This window comes from Macrobrachium nipponense, chromosome 39 (genome assembly GCF_015104395.2).
Source record: "Macrobrachium nipponense isolate FS-2020 chromosome 39, ASM1510439v2, whole genome shotgun sequence".
NCBI classification, from domain to species: Eukaryota; Metazoa; Arthropoda; class Malacostraca; order Decapoda; family Palaemonidae; genus Macrobrachium; species Macrobrachium nipponense.
Window position 1 is genome coordinate 21528919 of NC_061099.1, and position 19493 is coordinate 21548411.

At 44.1% G+C, this 19493-nt stretch overlaps 1 protein-coding gene across 1 annotated transcript in view; it reads left to right on the plus strand.

The window, feature by feature from the left end:
• Positions 1-19493, plus strand: part of LOC135210381 (ubiquitin conjugation factor E4 B-like) — a 133635-nt gene that overhangs the window by 36069 nt on the left and 78073 nt on the right. Inside the window, 5 exon segments of the mRNA XM_064243288.1 lie at positions 5967-6048; positions 17080-17210; positions 17659-17826; positions 18552-18752; positions 19124-19312. Coding sequence (XP_064099358.1) covers positions 5967-6048; positions 17080-17210; positions 17659-17826; positions 18552-18752; positions 19124-19312 — 771 coding nt within the window.

The following is a 19493-nucleotide window of genomic DNA, read 5'->3' on the forward strand; positions in this document are numbered from 1 at the left end:
AGACTCGCGTACCGTTGAAAAGGACCTTTCGCTTTGAGGACGCTTCACGTCCTATGTCTCCACTTTCGTCAGAGGACGCTTATGACGCCTTTCCTCCTCAGAAGAGAGGAAGGCTTTCTACCGACGAGGACGTTGTTTCCACGCACAGGCGTGTTCACCTGAGAGGCAGATAGCTGTACCTGCTAGAAGGAAGGAGGCGTCCCCTCGCCCCTCGCCTTCTCGCAGGCTCAGTCCTGCCCCTTCTTATGCTCCTTCGTCACCTACGAAGGATATCCTAGTGTCCCTTCAGGACCAGATTACGTCGCTGATGGCTCAGAGGACTCGCCCAGCAGCAGTCGAGCCTAAGCGTAGGAAGGACGTTCGGCTGCCCGTCAAGAGGACGAAGCAGCCTCATTCTCTCTCGTCTCGCTCATCTCTCTCGCCTCCTCCGGATCGTCACCGTTCTCGTTCTCCGAGTAGATCTTTCGCTCTCTCAGGAGAGGACGCTCGCCAGGACGCTCGGCGTTCGAAGCAAGACGCTTTGCGCTCTCGGCAGGGAGCTGTTGAGGACGCTCGGCGGGACGCTCGGCGTTCTAAGCAGGACGCTTTGCGCTCTCTACAAGACGCTTTTGAGGACGCTCGGCAGGACGCTCGGCGTTCGAAGCAGGACGCTGTGAGTTATCGACAGGACGCCTTTGAGGACGCTCCGCAGGACGCTCGCCGTTCGAAGCAGGACGCTTTTCGAGCGAGGCAGGACGCTTTTGAGGACGCTCAACAGGACGCTTGCTTGGCTAAGCAGGACGCTTTTGGCGCCTCTCGTCAGGAAGCTCGCACTTCCTCTCGTAGGGACGTGTCTGTTAAGACAGTTCCGTTGCTTCTAAGGACCGCTCCTCTTTCAACAAGATGTCGTCCTTCTAAGGATAGACGTAAGGGCGTTTCCGATCCCGTAGCGGGTACTTCCATCCAAAGGAAGTCATTGTTCAGGATTGAGACTGCTGGACGTACTCCCTCTCCTGATGGGCGTTCTCCAGTTCCTCTTAGGGAGGAAGGGGAACTTAGTAGTCCAGGGAGTTCCGTCGAAGAAGAACAGCCGTTAGCGTCAGCTGTCTCGGACTACAAGGTTCTTGTTAGGCTGTTACGTTCATCCTTCGGGGAGAAGTTCCAGCAGGCAGCACCTAGGTCTCCTCCCTCTCAACTTTCGTCTTCCAAGACCGTTAAGACCCCTGAATTCGTAGAGATGAAGACATCGCTGTCGACCAAGAGGGCGTTTAAGAAGCTTCAAGACTTTATGTCTAGAAGGAAGGATCAGGGCAAGACCACTTTCGCCCATCCTCCCTCTAGACTCGCCGGGAAAGGAGGAATTTGGTATGAGACCAAGGAGGACGTGGGAGTAAAGGTTCCTTCGTCAGCTCTGGGTGACTTCTCCAGTTTAGTGGACGCTCAGAGGAGGTCTCTCTTATCGTCTGCTAAGGTGTCCTGGACTCCTGTGGAGACTGACCACCACTTGAAGGGACTGCTTCGCACCCTAAATGTTTTTAATTTCCTAGACTGGTGTCTGGGAGTTTTAGACCTTCAGTCTAGAAGTCCTGATTCTCTCAGTCTGGGGGAGCTGTCCAGCGTGTTGTCATGTATGGACAAGGCCGTCAGGGATGGTTCGGAGGAGCTAGTTTCTAATTTTGGAACTGCTTTCCTGAAGAAAAGAGCACTTCTTTGCAATTTTACCACTAAGTCGGTATCTCCCGCTCAGAAAGCGGAATTGCTCTTTGCGCCTCTTTCGACCATCTCTTCCCCTAGGCTATGGTAAAGGATCTTGCAAAGAGTTTGCAAGAAAAGGCGACCAGGGACCTCTTGGTACAGTCTTCAAGACGTCCAGCAGTTCCTTCTACTTCAACATTCAGCAAACCCCCGAAGAAAGTCAAACCCTTTCGTGGGGCACCCCCCCCTCGAGAGCAGCTCCTCGAGGGAGAGGGTTTTCGAGAGGAAGAGCTTCATTCAAACCCAAAACCAACAAATGAAGATCTCGTCCTTCAGACGCCAGTCGGGGCCAGACTGGAATTCTTTGCGGAGGCTTGGAGGCAGAGAGGGGCGGATCCTTGGACTCTCAAGATAGTAGAGCGAGGGGTACAAGATCCCCTTTTTACAGCCTCCTCCTTTGACATCAACTCCCAGAGACCTCTCTCCATCTTATCAGGGAGAGAAGAAAAGTATTCTTTTCAATCTGTTAGACCAGATGGTCGAAAAAAGAGCGGTGGAACAAGTCTTGGACCTAGAGTCACCGGGCTTCTACAACAGGATTTTCCTAGTGCCGAAGCAGTCGTCAGGTTGGCGCCCGGTCCTGGATGTGAGCAGGCTCAATCTTTTTGTAGAAAGATCAAGTTCAAAAATGGAGACGCCTCAGTCGGTGCTGGGAGCCTTTGAGACCTGGCGACTGGATGGTGTCTCTGGACCTGCAGGACGCGTACTTCCACGTCCCCGTCCACCCTCTTTCAAGGAAGTACCTGAGATTCGTCTTAGACAACAGGGTTTGGCAATTCAGAGCCCTTTGTTTCGGTCTCAGCACGGCCCCGATGGTTTTCACAATGATCATGAGGAATGTAGCGAAGTGGCTCCATTCGTCAGGGATCAGGATATCCCTATACCTCGACGATTGGCTGATCAGAGCGTCGTCGAGGCAGAAGTGTCTGAAGGACCTTCAGTTTACGTTAGCCCTAGCAAAGTCTCTGGGTCTTTTGGTCAACTCCGAAAAGTCGCATCTGACCCCGACACAGTCCATCGTGTATCTGGGGATTCAGATGGATTCAGTGGCTTTTCGGGCGTTTCCATCCCAGGAACGTCAGCGACTGGGGTTAGAGAAAGTCGCAGCCTTCCTAGAGAGAGAAACTTGTTCGGTAAGGGAGTGGATGAGTCTGCTGGGCACCATTTCCTCGCTAGAACGGTTTGTCTCGCTGGGAAGACTGCACCTCAGGCCTCTTCAATTTTTCCTTGCGGAAGAATGGACATCGAAAGAGGACCTGAATGCGATCCTAAGGATCTCCAACATGGTAAAAGTCCACTTAAGATGGTGGCTCGACCCTCAGAAGTTACGAGAGGGCTTCTCCTTAAATCTTCTGAGCCCCGACCTAGTGTTGTTCTCAGACGCTTCCATTTCCGGTTGGGGAGCAACACTAGGGGGGGAGGAAGTGTCAGGCTCCTGGAGAGGGGAACAGGTAGCCTGGCACATCAATGTAAAGGAACTGGCAGCGATATTCCTGTCGCTGCAGTTCTTCGAAGGCAAACTGTCAAGCAAGGTTGTTCAAGTCAACTCAGACAGTACCACAGCCCTTGCGTATCTAAAGAATCAGGGAGGAACTCGCTCCAGATCCCTTTTTCTCCTGGCGAAGGAAGTTCTGCTATGGGCAGACGCAAGGCGCATCAAGATCCTGACAAGATTCGTGGCAGGGGTTCAGAATGTCAGGGCGGACCTTCTCAGTCGCCGAAATCAGATTCTACCAACAGAATGGACCTTGCACCAGGAAGTCTGTCAACAATTATGGAGATTGTGGGGACGTCCTCTAGTAGACCTGTTCGCTACATCAAGGACGAAGAGGCTTCCTCTGTATTGCTCCCCGGTTCTGGATCCAGGGGAGGGGCAATTGCAGTGGACGCGTTGCTCTGGAACTGGACAGACCTGGATCTTTACGCCTTTCCCCCATTCAAGATCATGGGGGACGTAATGAGGAAGTTCGCAGCTTCAGAAGGGACAAGGTTGACTCTGATTGCCCCAATGTGGCCAGCAAGAGAGTGGTTCACAGAGGTCATGACATTCCTTGTGGACTTCCCAAGAACGTTGCCCTGGAGGAGAGATCTACTCAGACAGCCTCACTTCAAAAGGTTTCACCAAAACCTCTCCGCTCTGGCCCTGACTGCGTTCAGACTATCGAAAAATTGGCCAGAGCGAGAGGCTTTTCAAAGGCAGCTGCGAGAGCAATCACTAATGCTCGAAGAGACTCTTCAAGAGCTGTCTACCAGTCTAAGTGGGCCTCCTTCAGGGCATGGTGCAAAAAGGAAGGAATTTCCTCTTCCACGACCTCTGTGAATCAGATAGCAGATTTCTTACTCTATCTAAGAAATGTGCAGAAATTGGCAGTTCCTACAATCAAGGGTTATAGGAGTATGTTGTCTGCCGTTTCGCCACAGAGGACTGGACCTCTCCGACAATAAGGATCTGCACGATCTCTTAAGGTCGTTCGGAACCACCAAGATTCCACAGGCAAGGCCGCCCTCATGGAATCTAGATGTGGTGTTGAAACATCTGATGCTAAGTCCCTTTGAGCCTCTCCATGAAGCTTCTCTAAGGACTTAACGAGAAAAACGCTTTTCCTAGCTTCTCTGGCAACGGCGAGAGAGTTAGTGAAATCCAAGCGTTCAGTAGCCTAGTGGGATTCAAGGGAGACAACGCTGTCTGCTCGTTGAACCCATCTTTCTTGGCTAAGAACGAGAACCCGTCTAATCCTTGGCCTAAGAGCTTTGAAATCAAAGGAATATCGAGTCTCGTGGGTCAAGAACCAGAGAGAGCCCTGTGCCCTGTCAGGGCTCTCAAGTTCTATGTGAATAGGACTAAAGAGATGAGAGGTCCCTCAGGTATCCTCTGGTGCTCGGTGAAGAGACCAGATTTACCTTTGTCGAAGAACGCTGTTGCTTTCTTCTTGAGGGACGTCATTAAAGAGGCTCATTCATCTTGCCAGAAGACTGATATGAGCCTCTTTAAAGTGAAAGCTCACGAGGTCAGAGCCGTAGCTACTTCTCTTGCCTTCCAAAGGAATATGTCTATCAGAGATATTCTAGATAGCACCTTCTGGAGGAGCAATTCCGTATTCGCCTCACATTACCTCCGGGATGTGAGAACGATTTACGAGAACTGTAGTTCTTTGGGACCTTACATTTCGGCAGACACAGTTTTGGGGGCTGAAGGTGGCTCTCTCCCTATCCCTTAGCTTAGTTAGGTTAGTTTATTGTGTTTTTGGTTGATGGTGAGATTTTCTGTGGAAATCTCCCATTCCTTAGTGTTAATGTCAGGGGTTTTTTGGTTAGTTGGTCAGGTGGTGGTCGGTTGCTGTGTTACTGCCATATGTTTGGCTAGATGGTCTTGTCACATTGTGGTCACGTCCCCGTTGACAGAGCATCCAGAGTGCACCAGCACTACAGGTCCAAACCTGGCTGGCAACTCTGATAAAAGCATAAGCAGGCTTTAAGTGACAGTAATCACATAGTCTACTTTGCTATCAGGTAAGGAACCAATAAGTTAATCTTTTATTTAATTTAAGTTTCCTAAAAATCCTAGTCTGTCTCTACCCACCATCCGAAGGTGGGATTCAGCTATATATATATCTGACAGGTAAGTTTCATGAACAAAATGTTATTGTTATAATACAATTAAGTTTGTTCATACTTACCTGGCAGATATATATAATTAGAGTGCCCACCCTCCTCCCCTCAGGAGACAAGGGCATGAATAAATATGAACAGAAAATGGGAATGGTTCCTGATATCCGCCTCCCAGCGGCGGGAATGGGTACTACCACCTGGCCGCCCCACTACGTGTGCCGCGAGTTTTGAAATTCTGTCGGACGTCAGAAATACAGCTATATATATCTGCCAGGTAGTATGAACAAACTTAATTGTATTATAACAATAACATTTTTAATTATACTTACCCTGTAATTACATGATCAGAGCCCTCCCTCCTCCCCGCTGATGGACATAAGTGCAAACGGAATGAGCTAATGGACTGTGTCATTCCTAACAATCTCGCTAGGGGGCGAGACTGTGTTACTTACACACTTATTGGTGTTGCTACCGCAAAATTTGAATCTATAATGTTGCAAATAACAGTAACAGAAGCTATAGCTATGTAATTACTAGGTAAGTTGCATAATTAAAACCTTGTTTTATTAAAAAAAACATCATTTTTATTTAAATTGATGGTAACAAATTATTCCCTTTTACAGAGAAGCAATTCTCCTCCCTTGTCAACAGTTCTTTTGGATGTCCGGCGACAGTGTGTAGCACATGCTGCATTGCTTTTATCAGGTTTGTAGTTAAAAAACTTTTTGTATTTCTGTTTGATTGTTGCATATTTTTTAAAAAGTTATGGTCAGGTTACTCTTTCAGTTTAAAAGCTCTGCACTTCAATAATTTTTTAAAGTTGTTATTCATAAACCCATAATCATATTAAGAGTCCTCATCATGGTCCATGATCTCTTCAGTCTTGTGTATTCTTATGTATGTTTTTACATAGGAATGCACATACAACCCACTGGTAGGGAGCAACCATCTTCCTCATTATTTTGCTTGTAGCAGTTAGGAATATTCAAGTCATTTTATGATTGAGAAGCACTTCTCTACTGAGATTTTTATTTACCTTGCCTGCTTTTTAACCTTCGGTTTCATGGTTGACCTCATGATCTTTGGCTTTGCAAATCAAGTATAAGGATCATGCCTGCTACTCTGCTGGTTGCTCTTATGGTGCCTAGTCTTGTGGTTGTGCCTGTTGCACTGACAGATGCAGTTTCTGCTGGATCTTTTGCACATGTCATACTGATATTTTCAACCTCCTTAGCTCTTTCCATGTCATGATTGCACACCATGGGTTTTCAGAACTCCTGGTACTGACAGTTTCTGCTTTGCTTCCCCTACTTGCTGCATTTCCTCTTATACCACTTCCTTTGGTGATGCCTATGACTTTGAGTATTGTGTACTTTTTGTATGATGCTTAGAAATTTTCTCCTGCTTTGCCAGATGTTTGGAACTCCTTTTGGTGTAATGGTCCAAGCTGCATGAATGTCATATGGACCCTGTGTCCATTCATACCAGGCATCTGTTCGGTGTCTAGGTCTTCTTATTGTCGGTGGGATTAGTACTGACGTCACAAGTCTGACTTGTCTTTATGGGCAGTGGGTTTGTCTCTGCTGCCACATGTGCTGAAAGGAAAAATGGTTACAAACATCCTGCTTCATGAGAAGGCTCATGCCATGTTAGTGAATAACTTGGATAGCTCCTTTTCTTTGTCACACACTTCCTCCAGTGATGTTACTTCATAATCCAGAATAGTCACTCCCAGTTGTCCCTTTGTCTTTGAACAGGCCAAGAAGTTCTTGTCTGACCTCTCCGAGGACACTTAACTTTTGCAACTCCACTTAACCTGAAGAAGGCCTCTTATGGCCCATCTTCAGATATTATTCATCTTTTAATGACTGCAGTGTTCTAAAAGGGAAGTGTCTGACGCTTGAAACAAGGCCTTCCAGCTCCTGCTTATTAAAGCAACTAAGGAACATCCAAGCTGATGTGAAGTTTAGGATGGAAAACAGAGGAACACCAAGAGCTTGTGATTGACCACTGGCTGCTCCCAACAATTTCAGCTTGCTGGACTAGAGGTTATTGACAGGAGCTTGTTATATAGCCTCCTTCATGAAGAGTATAACTAGGAGGACTCCGGCTTAATTTTTCTCACATTTTTCTCATAGATGTTATTAGGTGTTTCTGAGAGTGACTGAGCATGAGCTCTTGGCCCTTTCAACTTCCCTAGACTTCAAGAGGAACATAGGGATAATGTCCATCATGGAGATGTTAGTCAGTCTTTGCCACCTATTATGCCATGCACACGGGGATAGCCTTGTACTCATTTGGACGGTTAGTTGTGGGAGGACAGATTTTACTGATGGTAAAAGGTGTTATCATCAAGGGTTATGAGCATCCACAACTGATGTGGATGGTTAGTTGATTTGTGTGGCTTTCTGTGGTATGTCAAAGTTAAACTGTGTGTACTTTATACACTGGGTGTTTAGCTATTACAAATACCTAATTCGAATACTTGTGATAATGGCTCCTTATGTGTTCTGCCCCCAAGTGCCACATTAAATATATTTGGTCTTTGTAAAAGCTGAGACACTCAATGCCTGACTTCTTATCAAGAGTGATTGGAGGGTTATGTGTGAACATAAGTTTTTGTACATGAACTTTCCTCTCAGATATATACTTAGCTTTAGACTCCGTCGTTCCCGACAGAAATTCAAATTTCGCGGCACACGCTACAGGTAGGTCAGGTGATCTACTGCCCTGCCGCTGGGTGGCAGGACTAGGAACCATTCCCGTTTTCTAATCAGATTTTTTCTGTCGCCGGTTCCGACAACTCCTGTTGTTGGTTCCTCCGGATGGATTTCGTTTTTTGCTTGCCGTGGATCTTTTCGCCGTCTTTTGGTGACGTATTGGATCTTTGGCTTGGCATACGCTTTATTAACTTTTTTTTTTCTTTTTCTTTTTTTTTGCGTCAGTCGCTAGTACTTTCGTTAGTTTATGTGATTGAATGTATATCGTTAGACTACCGAACGAGCGGTTTGGTAGATCCTCACACTGTAGATTTGATTTTTGTTTTTCATGAAACTACAGCTCTTTGGTATGTTCAATTATCGTTCTGTTTACATTTACTTATTGACAGTCATTATTACGAAACTTTCGTAATAATGACTGTATATGTTTGCTTTATGCAGTGAATTTGCTGTATTACAGTGGATGTATACATTTTCGGTATACATTTACTGTAATAATGACTATACATTTACTGAATGTCGGTCATTATTACGAAACTTTCATTTTGATGTAATTCATTAGAGAACCTTCATTGCTGAAGTTTCATTAGAAAAGCTTGACTAAGTCTCGTTCTAACGAGCCAGTTAGTGAGACTATAGCACCTTTCCAGGACACAGAACCTGCAGATTCGCCTAAATGGAATTAGCGGATTTGAAGGATGCCCTCAAAAGATGGAGCTCAAATGCGAGCTTTTGATGAAGGTTAACGCAGTACAGTGGATAGTGATTTCAGTGTCCCCAGTTTTGTGGAGGGGGCGTCTGACCGGCTCCGTAGCGCTTCAAGGCCTAGACCTCTTCCAAACTCCCAGACCCAGTGGAGGAGGAAAGTCGACAGCCGCAGGAAGGTTAGGGAGAACCCTCACTGGTCAAGCGTCCCTTCGGCAGGATCTGTGTCGTCCCAGACTGCCAGGGATCGCCGTTGCAAAGGCATCCTAAGAGAGTGCTTCTCGTCATCCGATTCCGCTTCGCCCAAGCGAGGCTGGAGCTCGGCCGAGCAGTCGAGGCCTATGAAGAGGAGTTGGAAAGCGCCCTCCTTGGATTCTAGCCCTGAGCGCTTCCCAGAAGGTTCGCCTGTGGATAGGAAGAGAGCCAGAGAGCCCTGTTTTCACCAGCTTTAGGCTGGGAGTCCCCTTCGTCCTCCAGACCTCCTTCCCCTTCGTCTGACAATGAGCGGGAAGATTCTACGACGAAGATTCTCCGTAACATGCAGGAGCATATCTCGTCTCTGGTAGGAGTACTTACGAAGGATCCTCCTCACAGGAAGGACACTTTTCTTCCAGTTAAGAGATCCTCTCGTCCCCTGGACGTTCCATGCTCCAAGCTCCTCTCCACAGCTCCTCGTTTTCAGAGGAGTTCCTTCGATCCTCCCGCTTCTCGCTCGCCTCCTCAGAAACACAAGGCTCGGGAACACTTAGCGTCCGAGCCCTCGTCTCCTTCCGATCACGAAGCACCAGCCAGGTACGAAGCTCAAGCGAGGCGCGAGCCGCTTTCCAGCCGCTAAACGCCAACTAGGCGCGAACCGCCAGCCAGGCGCGAGCCGCTTTCCAGCTGCGAACCGCCAACCAGGCTCGAAGCTCCATCCAGGCGCGAGCCGCTTGCCAGACGCAAAGCGCCAGCCAGGCGCGAGTCTCCAGTAAAGGCGCGAGTTGACAAACAGGCGTTTTCCTTCCTCGATGTTCCGATCAGACACGAGACGCCAGCAGCACTGCTCCTTCCGTCCGCGAGGCTTCTTACAGGCGCGAGGCACCTCCCAGCCTTGAAGAAACTCCCAGAGGCGAGCCTCACCAGACCGAAGATCATCGTCTTTCGGCCGCTCTTCCTCGGACAGAAGCCCTTCTCCTCATGAGCGAGAACCTGCCTCTACAATCAGGTTCTCCTCTCCTTGCAGGCTCTTGTACGCCTACCAAGCGCTCTTCTCAGCAGTTGCCTTACTTCCTGGTAGGCGCCCTTATTCGGAACCTGGCGTAAGCCCAGTCATTAACGAAGGATCCTGCCCCTCCCTCGAGTTCTACTGGAATCTAGACGACCTCCACTGCTGATCGTCTGACAAATTCGGTAGGGTTTCGCCGAATGCTTTATATTCTGAGGAATTTCTGGCATTCTCAGTGTTCGAGTTTCTTACAATCTCTTAACACTTGAAGCGAAATCATGGTCCTCAGTGAGCTAAAACAAGAATTCCCGATGTTTTTTACGATGTTCGGGAACCTCGCTAATGCTCGAATTTTTTAAATATGTTCTGTCATGTAAGTGGGCTGGCCCCCTTTGACAAGATCATGGAGGTTCTGTCATGTAAGTGGGTAAGCCCCCATTGACAAGATTCAAAAAAGGCTTTGTCATGTAAGTGTGTTAGTCCCCCATTGACAAAGATCCTAATAAGGTTCTGTCGCGTAAGCGGATAAGCCCCCATTGAGAGATCCACAAGAACTCTCAGTCATAGGTCACTACCTCGCTGAGGCTCTTTGAGGCAAAGCAGACTCATTGACAGTATTCATGAAGTCTTCTGCCTAATAAGATAAGAAGCTTGAACTGTCGCCTTCGGGTCTCGGTTCACATTGAAGTTTTTTCCTTCGGGAAAAACTTCTCCTTCTTTATCTTGACTAGAGAACGAAGACGTTAGATCTCCAATCCTTACTCTCTCTCTGCGTAGGGTAAAGAATGTAGGATGGAAGTCTTTGTACAAAAACCTGCTAATATACTATGTATATTACCCTCACGACATGTTCTGTTAAGCAGTTGATTTGTCCGAGGTGCAGACGCTTATATAGTTAGCTCTATCGATGCCGACTCAGACAACGAGTATCCTAATTGAACTGCAAACCTCTCAGGAGTTTCCAGTTTCGATTTTTGATACTGATGGTGTTGTCATGACAACACCAACTCGGCTTTTGTATTTACCGAAATCCGTTTCTCTTAAATATAATTGCCCGAGCGTATTTTTCTGCTCGATGGTTCTAGCAGAACCCATTCCTTCGTAGAATGGAATAGTTGGCAACTCAGGATGAAGAGGCGGCGAGAGCTAACGTTGTATGAGACTGTTGTCTTTCCCATAGCAGCTCAGTACGAGCTGACCCTCAGCGATACGCGGTCTGTTACGTCTCTCTCTCCTGCAATGATGTACTGCCGAACCATATCTCTGCCCAATAATCACGGACATAGGTCCCTGATTAACAGGGATTCTTGCATGCATGAATGACCATCTTCTGCTATGTCGTTCGGTTTCATCACCTTCGACATTGCTTGTATTTTTTCACAGAGATATTTATTGGACTCTTTCTTTTTCAGTTTACCGCCCTGTAACGGAAGTCTGTAATAGTCCACCGCTGCTTCGCACTAAGTTATGAGGAATGTTTTCTTCAGACATCGGAGTTTGTCTGCAGAAAATTTCTCGTATTCCTAGGTGTGCAAGTTCTTTGTTCACCCCGAATAACAGATGTATCGTAAGACATCGCCTGTTCCCCGGACTGACAGTTCTGCCTTCTATATTCAGCCCATGAAAAGCAGTTCTGCAGGCAGTACTTCCCGGAGTTTTCTTTGCTGAAAAACAATCCGCTTTCATAGCTAACGACTTATCATCGGACAGCATCGATTTAGAGGTTAGCTTTTTCAGTCCTTGGTAAGCACGGGTTCAGAATCTTGAAAATCTTTCTCTCGATTCGACTGTGAAGAAGTAAGTTGCTTCTCTGTCCTCCTTCGTCTTCTACGGCATATAGTGTTGTTTCTCCTTAACTGAGATTCAACTACTATGAGAAGGTTTTGCCTTCAGGAACCTCGGTCTCTTGAAGGCATTTGACTTTCTCCTGTGAGGCTCATGCCTTAACAGAATCATCCCCTTCTCCGTCCGACATCGGTGACAAACAGATTATAGTCTTTCGGCTTAACCCTTCAAATATGATGGTCAAGTGACTTGCTCGGATATGAGAATCTTCGTCTCTTCTTGAGCAACTTTCCTCGATACCGTACGCAGTCAGTCGGCAGCTGTCAGAGCACCCGAGTCAGTTACGCGATGCGGTGTAGGCCTAGTGTTGTTCTCTGACACGTCAGAGTAGCGAGGGGAAGCAGCACTAGGGATGTATGAAGTGTCAGGCATCTGGAAGGGGGACCAGGTTAACTGATACTTCAACGTGTTTCAACTGTATGCAATCTTTCTGGCTCTTAAGTGGTTTTAGTATGAAGTCAGAGACATGGTGGTCCAAGTCAATTCGGACAACACCACGGCTCTGACATCCTTCAGAAACAAGGAGGACACATTCCTTCTCCCTTTAGGAGGTAACAAGAACCCTTCTTTTGGACGGAGGAGAGAGGGATCGCGCTCCTTACCAGATTTATTCAGGGAGAGAGAGGAATGTGAGGGCGGACCTGTTGAGCAAGAGGAACCAAGTCCTTCCTTTGGAGTGGACCCTCAATCTCGATGTGTGCCTAAGCCTATGGGCCCTGTGAGGCAGGCCACATGTAGACCTGTGCGCCGCGTATCAGAACAGGAGACTGGACAACTTTTGCTCCACATTTGATTACCCGCGAGCAATAGCATTCGCGCTCTCCTACTGGACTGGTCAGGCATCGAGGCGTAGGTCTTTTCCCCACTCTAACTGGTGGGGGAATTGATGAAAAAGTTCCTGTCCTCTACAGGGATGACTCTAACCCTTATCGCTCCCTTTTGGCCCGCTCAAGAATGGTTCTCAGAGGTTCTGGAATGGATTATGGACTTCCCCAGATCCCTTCCACTAAGGAGAGATCAGCTCAGACTACCCCACTTCGAGAGCTTTCTCAAATTCTCCCCGCTCTCTGCCTGACTGCCTTTTCAACTTCGAAAGACTCGTCAGAGCGATAGGATTTTTGCGAAAGGCTCAACATTACGGGTGTACCAGTCGAAGTGGGAAGTCTTTCAACGATGGTGCAGGTCGAAGAAGCTGTCCTCTTCCATTACCTCTGTGACCGACATTGCTGATGTTCTTCTCTTTCTGAGAGAAGAATCTCACCTACCGGTATCCACAATAAAGGATATAGAAGCATGCTCTCCGCTGTCTTTAGAGACAGAGGTCTAAAGATAGCGGAGGACAAGGATCTTCATGATCTCATCCGGTCCTTAGAGACCTCCAAGAGAAGTCCTCACTTTCACCTAGTTGGAATCTGGACATGGTTCTCAAATTCCTCACACCCAACAAGTTCGAGCCTCCCCATCAGGCTTCTTTTAGAGGCCCGATGAGGGAAGGTATTTTTCTCTTGGCCCTCGCAACTGCCAAGAGGACAAGTGAACTTCATGCCTTGCACTCGTGTGTCGGATTTAATGGAGACTCGGCAATACGTATGTTCTTTTTAGCCATGATTCCTGGCAAAGAACAAAAACCCCTCAAACCCTGGCCTAGAAGCTTTGAGGTTAAGGGACTCTCCCCCTTGGTAGGGATGGAGATTGAGAGGTCTCTTTGCCCAGTCAGGGCCTTTAAGTTCTATCCTCAAAGGAAGAAACAGATTAAGGGTAGCCTAGAGAGTCTCTGGTGTGCGGTGAGGGACCCAAGAAGACCCATGTCTTTAAATGCCCTGGCCTTCTTTGTGAGAAGTGTCATCTCTGAAACACATGGGGCGTGCGATGACGACTCCTTTTAGCAGCTTAGAGTAAAAGCGCATGAGGTGCGAGCCATTGCGACTTCTTTATCTTTTCATAGGGTTTTGTCTATGAAGGACATTCTAGCTGCCACATACTGGAGATGCAACTCTGTCTTTGCATCCCACTACCTGAAGGATGTAAGAGTGACTTACGAGAAATGCTTCTTGCTGGGTCCATACGTATCTGCGGATTCGGTGCTGGGACAGGGGCTGATGCCGATCCTTAATTAATTTTTAGAATTTGGTGTGGGGTTTTTTAGGGTTGTTTGAAAGAATGTTCGGGGTAACTTCGTTCAATCTTATTGCTAACCTGGGTGTTAGGATCAGGTGGTCGGGATCGATGTTGTGCTCCTTGATTATGCCATTAGGCAAGGTGTTTTGTCATATAAGTGGATTAGCACCCATTGACAAAGATCCTCAGGATTCTGTCGAGTAAGCGGATAAGACCCCATTGACGGATCCACAAGAAATCTTAGCATAAGGTCACTACCTTGCTGAGGCTCTTGAGGCGAAGCAGACTCCTAGGCAGTAGCCATGAAGTCTTCCGCCTAACCAGGTAGGAACCAAGGTTTTTTATGTTTACCTACAACGTATGTTGTTTTCCTGTCTATTTCAGTAGTTAGCTGTCTCTTGCCCACCACCAAGGGTGCCAATCAGCTATGTATATATCTGACAGGAAAGTTCATGTAAAAAAATGATATTGTTATGATACAATCAAGTTTTGTACATACTTACCTGGCAGATATATACAATTAAATGGCACACCCAGCCTCCCCTCAGGAGACAGGTGGAAGAGAAAATCTGATTAGAAAACGGGAATGGTTCCTAGTCCTGCCACCCAGCGGCAGGGCGGTAGATCACCTGACCTACCTGTAGCGTGCCGCGAAATTTGAATTTCTGTCGGGAACGACGGAGTCTAAAGCTAAGTATATATCTGCCAGGTAAGTATGTACAAAACTTTATTGTATCATAACAATATCATTTTTAATTTGTTTTAGAATTTAAAACATATATATTTATTCATATTCATCTATCACATATGAAGTGTCTTAACTGGTGTTTCCCCCTCTCTCATTGGGTCACAGGGTTTCTGTGTGAAACAAAGTGGATAGTTACTACTTATTGAGGTCATAGGATGTGAATTCTAATTTTTGGGGACATTTATACTAGAGTTTTTTGTGTTGATGGTTCTTTATAAATATCAATAGCTTTCGAACCCTGTGCTACGTTCATCCTTAGTCGAGTGATCATTGCGACTTAAAATTCATTGAAGTAAACTTCTGAGCAGGACAAGTGACAGTGGTAGTACAATTCCACAACAAAGAACGCAAATAAAGGTAGCGCTCAACAGCCCAATTAGGTAATTTTGTTGTTAATGTTCGTATCTCTGTTTGCTATTTTGCTGAACTTCTTGTGGGTTGCAATGATGTTACATGGTGGTCCCCTTGTGGCGCAGCTGCAATGTTGCTAGATTGCTAGACGAAAGGTCCCTTGAGTTGTATCCTGTCTGAAGGAGGAGAGCAGAATAGGAGGCAGCAACAGGCAGAGGACAAAAATGCCATATCACAAAATGGAAATTTGTGACAAAGTTTGTAAGAGTATAAAAACTGACTAATGGATCTTCACCAACGAATGACATGTTACCGTAAAAAGCTTCTCGTAAGTTTATGGAGCAGCTTTCCACCAACCTTCTGGTGCAGACATTTTTATTTTTAGGAATTATGTTAGCTTCATCCCAATTCAGTGTATGGTTATTGTTGAAGGCATGGGAGACTATGGCATTGTTGTGTGCATGTAATGCATATGTGCATTTGTTTCCCTAATTGGGTCAGTAGTCCTCTTCTACTTTCCCCAAGATATTTTCCCTTACAATTCTTGTTGTATCACAAAACAACAAACTCAGAAAGTTACATACATTTTTATTCATTCTATGCCAATAATATTAAGAACAATGTAGTAATGAACCTTGCCCTACGTGCATTTAAAATTTGCGACCCAGAGTTTGTCGGGGGAGAAATTCATCACATACTATCAACTTTTATAGGACTAAGATACCCCAATTATTTTATTGACAAAGTCATTTCACGAGCTAAGAAAGCATCCTGTTAACAATTCTGAGGTAAAACCTACCTGATATTTACCCCTGTCATTTAATCCCATTCTCGACAAATTAGTAACTGTGTTAATAATAGAAAGATACCAAGATAGTTTTTAAATAACCTAACATGATTAACCATAAACTAATTCTAAACAACAAAAATGACGAGAATCCTATAATTCTGGGAGTTCACGAAATCCTGTGTCAAGATTGTATGGGAAAATATTTTTGAGGATAGTGAAATAGGACCACTGACCCGATTAAGGGAACACAAACGCGCCTATGCATTACAGGCCCAAAACAATTCCATAGTCTCCCATGCCTTCAACAAAAACCATAGACCAAATTGGGATGAAGCTAACATATTTTAAAAAATAACTATGTCCACACAAGAATGGTGGAAGGTGCTGCCATAAACTTACAAGAAACTTGATATGGTAACAAGTCTCGTTGGTGAAGACCCATTAGTCAATTTTTTTTTATTCTTACAAACTTTGTTACAAATCTTAATTTTAAGACAAGCGCTGTTTTTCCTCTGTCTGTTGCTGCCTCCTCTTTTGTTCTCCTCCCTCAGACAGGACACAACACAATGGACCTTATGTTCAGCAACCTTGCAGCCATGTCACAAGGGAAACACCATGTAACATCATCACAGCACACAAGATATTCCAGCAGAATAGCAAACAAATACAAACATTAACAACGGAATTGCCTAGTTGGGCTATTGAGCACTTCCTTCATTTGCTTTCTCTGTAGTGGAATTGTACTACTATTGACACTTGTCTTGCTCAGAAGTTTACTTCAACAAATTTTTAAAGTCACAATGTTCGCTTGACTTAGGATGAACCTAGCACAAGGTTTGAAAGCTGTTGATATTCATAAAGAATCATCAACTCTCACACAGCTATATTATTTATCATCATTTTCAACACGTAAAACTGTGCCCAATAAGGCTTTTATGCATTTTTGGGCAGATTTAATTGGTTTATTGACAAGCCAACATTTTAATAAATTTTTTCGTAAGCCACATTTTGTTCTGGTGAATTGATTAATGTACAGATATTGCTGAAAGTATTTAGGATAGTCTTTCATTGAATATAATTGCAGATTTCTTCCCATTTTAAAGACTTTAATTTTAAAAGAAAACTAATTAGATTCCTAATGATAAAAAATCTGTAGTTCTGTGCCTGATGCAGTGCATAGTGTTACTTTTCATATGGAGTTTTGATCTCTGTTGTTTTTTGTGTTAGTTATTAATTTATTCTTGATCCATTTCAGGATGCCTTACAAATTCTTTAGCTCCTCTTCCATCCTTGTTGCTTCACCCATTGCTGACTGATAGTCTGCCTAGGGGATTCCTCTGTGATCTCATTCAACATACCTATGAAAATGGGGACTTATTCAATAAAGTAAGTTGCAGGGAGACTAGAACAAAAAGTTACTTAGAGGACAGAGCATTTTTGTGATCCAGCTCTGATAGTAATGTCATTAAAATCTTCAAAAACCTTATTTGCTTGTAAAATGAGTTGGTTCTAATTTGTGTTAGTATGTTAATGAATTTTCTTATTTTTTATTTACTTTTATATAAAAAAAATTTCCTACTACATATTATATCTTCAGTACCATTCATTGATATATTTCTACATATTTATGTTAACCTAAGTTCACCACTTGTCTTAAATTTTGCCTGTTGCTAGGAAATGTAAACTCAGGTGTAATCTGGGTAAACTATTACATGGTAATAATAATAATGAAATTAATGATAATTATATCATTGTAAGTAATAGTACTTTAATTTATATCTATAATAGATATGTTGAAAGTTGGTGTCCTTTATTATTGAGTACTTTTTTTCAGGTGTTTGGACCTTTACTTTTGGGGCTGAGCACAACAATGAGGAGTTGCAGTGTAACTTCGTCCTTGTACATAAAAGTTCTAGAGTCTTTAGACTTGTTGATTGATATGAGGCTAAATAATGCTACCAACTCCAACCACCGACCTATATGTAGCCTATTGACCTCAATGGTTAGTTTTACTTTTGCATTTCTGTAGATGTTTTGTTTAGCTGGTGTAAAATATGAATGTGGTTATATGTTGACTATGGCAGAGCATTTCTTTAGATGTTTAGAGAATGAATGAATTTTATCCATTAGTATTTTGTGTAGATTGATTTGACAGGCATTTGTCTGAAGATACTTTTTTAGTTTCCTTAGGTATTTGATGATCTGCTCGTTTTTCATGTCAATTCAAACACATTTCTGTGCCTGTGTGATTTTACAATATGTTCATTTTTCTGCAATGTAAGCAAAAACACATTTAAATGCAATAAATTTCTTGCATTTATAGGTATATAATAGTATTAAAAATGGTTTTCAGTGTCTCCAATTTCCTCCTATTTAGAGGAATTTTATTTGCATAAATCGTAATTACTGATTTGGGATGCATATATTAATTATATAGGTGGGGTGAATCAATTGTATATCTACTTTAAGACATTTTTTGTCCAATTAAAATACAGTATAGAATTAGAGGAAAAACAATATTTACAGAAGTAAATGATTATAAAATCATTTATATGTATTTTGTTAGGAGCTGTAAACAGTTTGCATCATTTTTTTGTTTTGTTTATGCAGCTTATGGTCACATGACATGAAAAGGAAGATATAGTACAATAGAGTATAACAAAATTAATTACATCTGGGCAAAACAGTTAATTTTGTAGTGACATTGATTTTATTTTTATTTTTCAGAGTAACTGGTGTTCAAGTACTGAACATCCAGCAGCTGGTCGTGAGATGTTGTTCACTACTCTCTTTGGGCCATTCTTAGGTTTATCATTGTTTGCTGAAGATGATCCCAAAGTAGTGGAGAAATTCATCAAGAACGTTAGTAACAGAACTATTCCGGATGGGTTACAGGATTTGGCCAAAGAATTGGACCATGTTCGCACTGTAAGTACAAGGGTTTAATTCCTTTTGTGCTGTGAGGGTGTTGATGGCTAAAAAGGTTTTACGCTTTTAGAAGTAACCACTTCATTCCTGTTGTAAAGCTGTATTTTACACACTACTTAGTTATTGCTCCAAATTTCTTTTCTTAGTCTTAAAATGTTCTCATATGAATAGAACTGTTGCAACAAAAACAGATTCAATTGGCCTAGGAAATTTGAGATCTGCTGAATTAGTGAAGGAACTGGATTACTAGCAGTTGGATTAGTGGAGGTCCGCTAGTAGTTTATTGCAAATATGTATTCATTTGCTGTATTGGTGTTTACCACGTAAATCCATTTTCTAAAGTTTTAATAAATCTCTTTGCTGTTTTCCAGACCATCCTGCACAAATTGTTTCGTAGCATGTTACTGAATCCCTCATCACGTGAACCAGTCCTGTCCTTCCTTGCGAAGTTGATTCGGTGCAATGAACGCCGGGCACAGATCCATGTTGAAGAAAGACTTGTGGCCGGAGATGGCCCTATGATCAATTTGCTTTCAGTTTTACAACAACTTTGTTTTAAGGTAGTTGTTTGATTTCATAGTTTACCTGCATCTCTCTATGTTAGATTTCATATTTTACCTGCATCTCTCTATTCTTTGGTGACTGTCTTATCATATTTAATGTTAATTTTAAAAATAAGATAGTTTTATCATTATCATAAATTTTACAGGCTTATTTTCATTTTCTTGGTTGTAATGTATA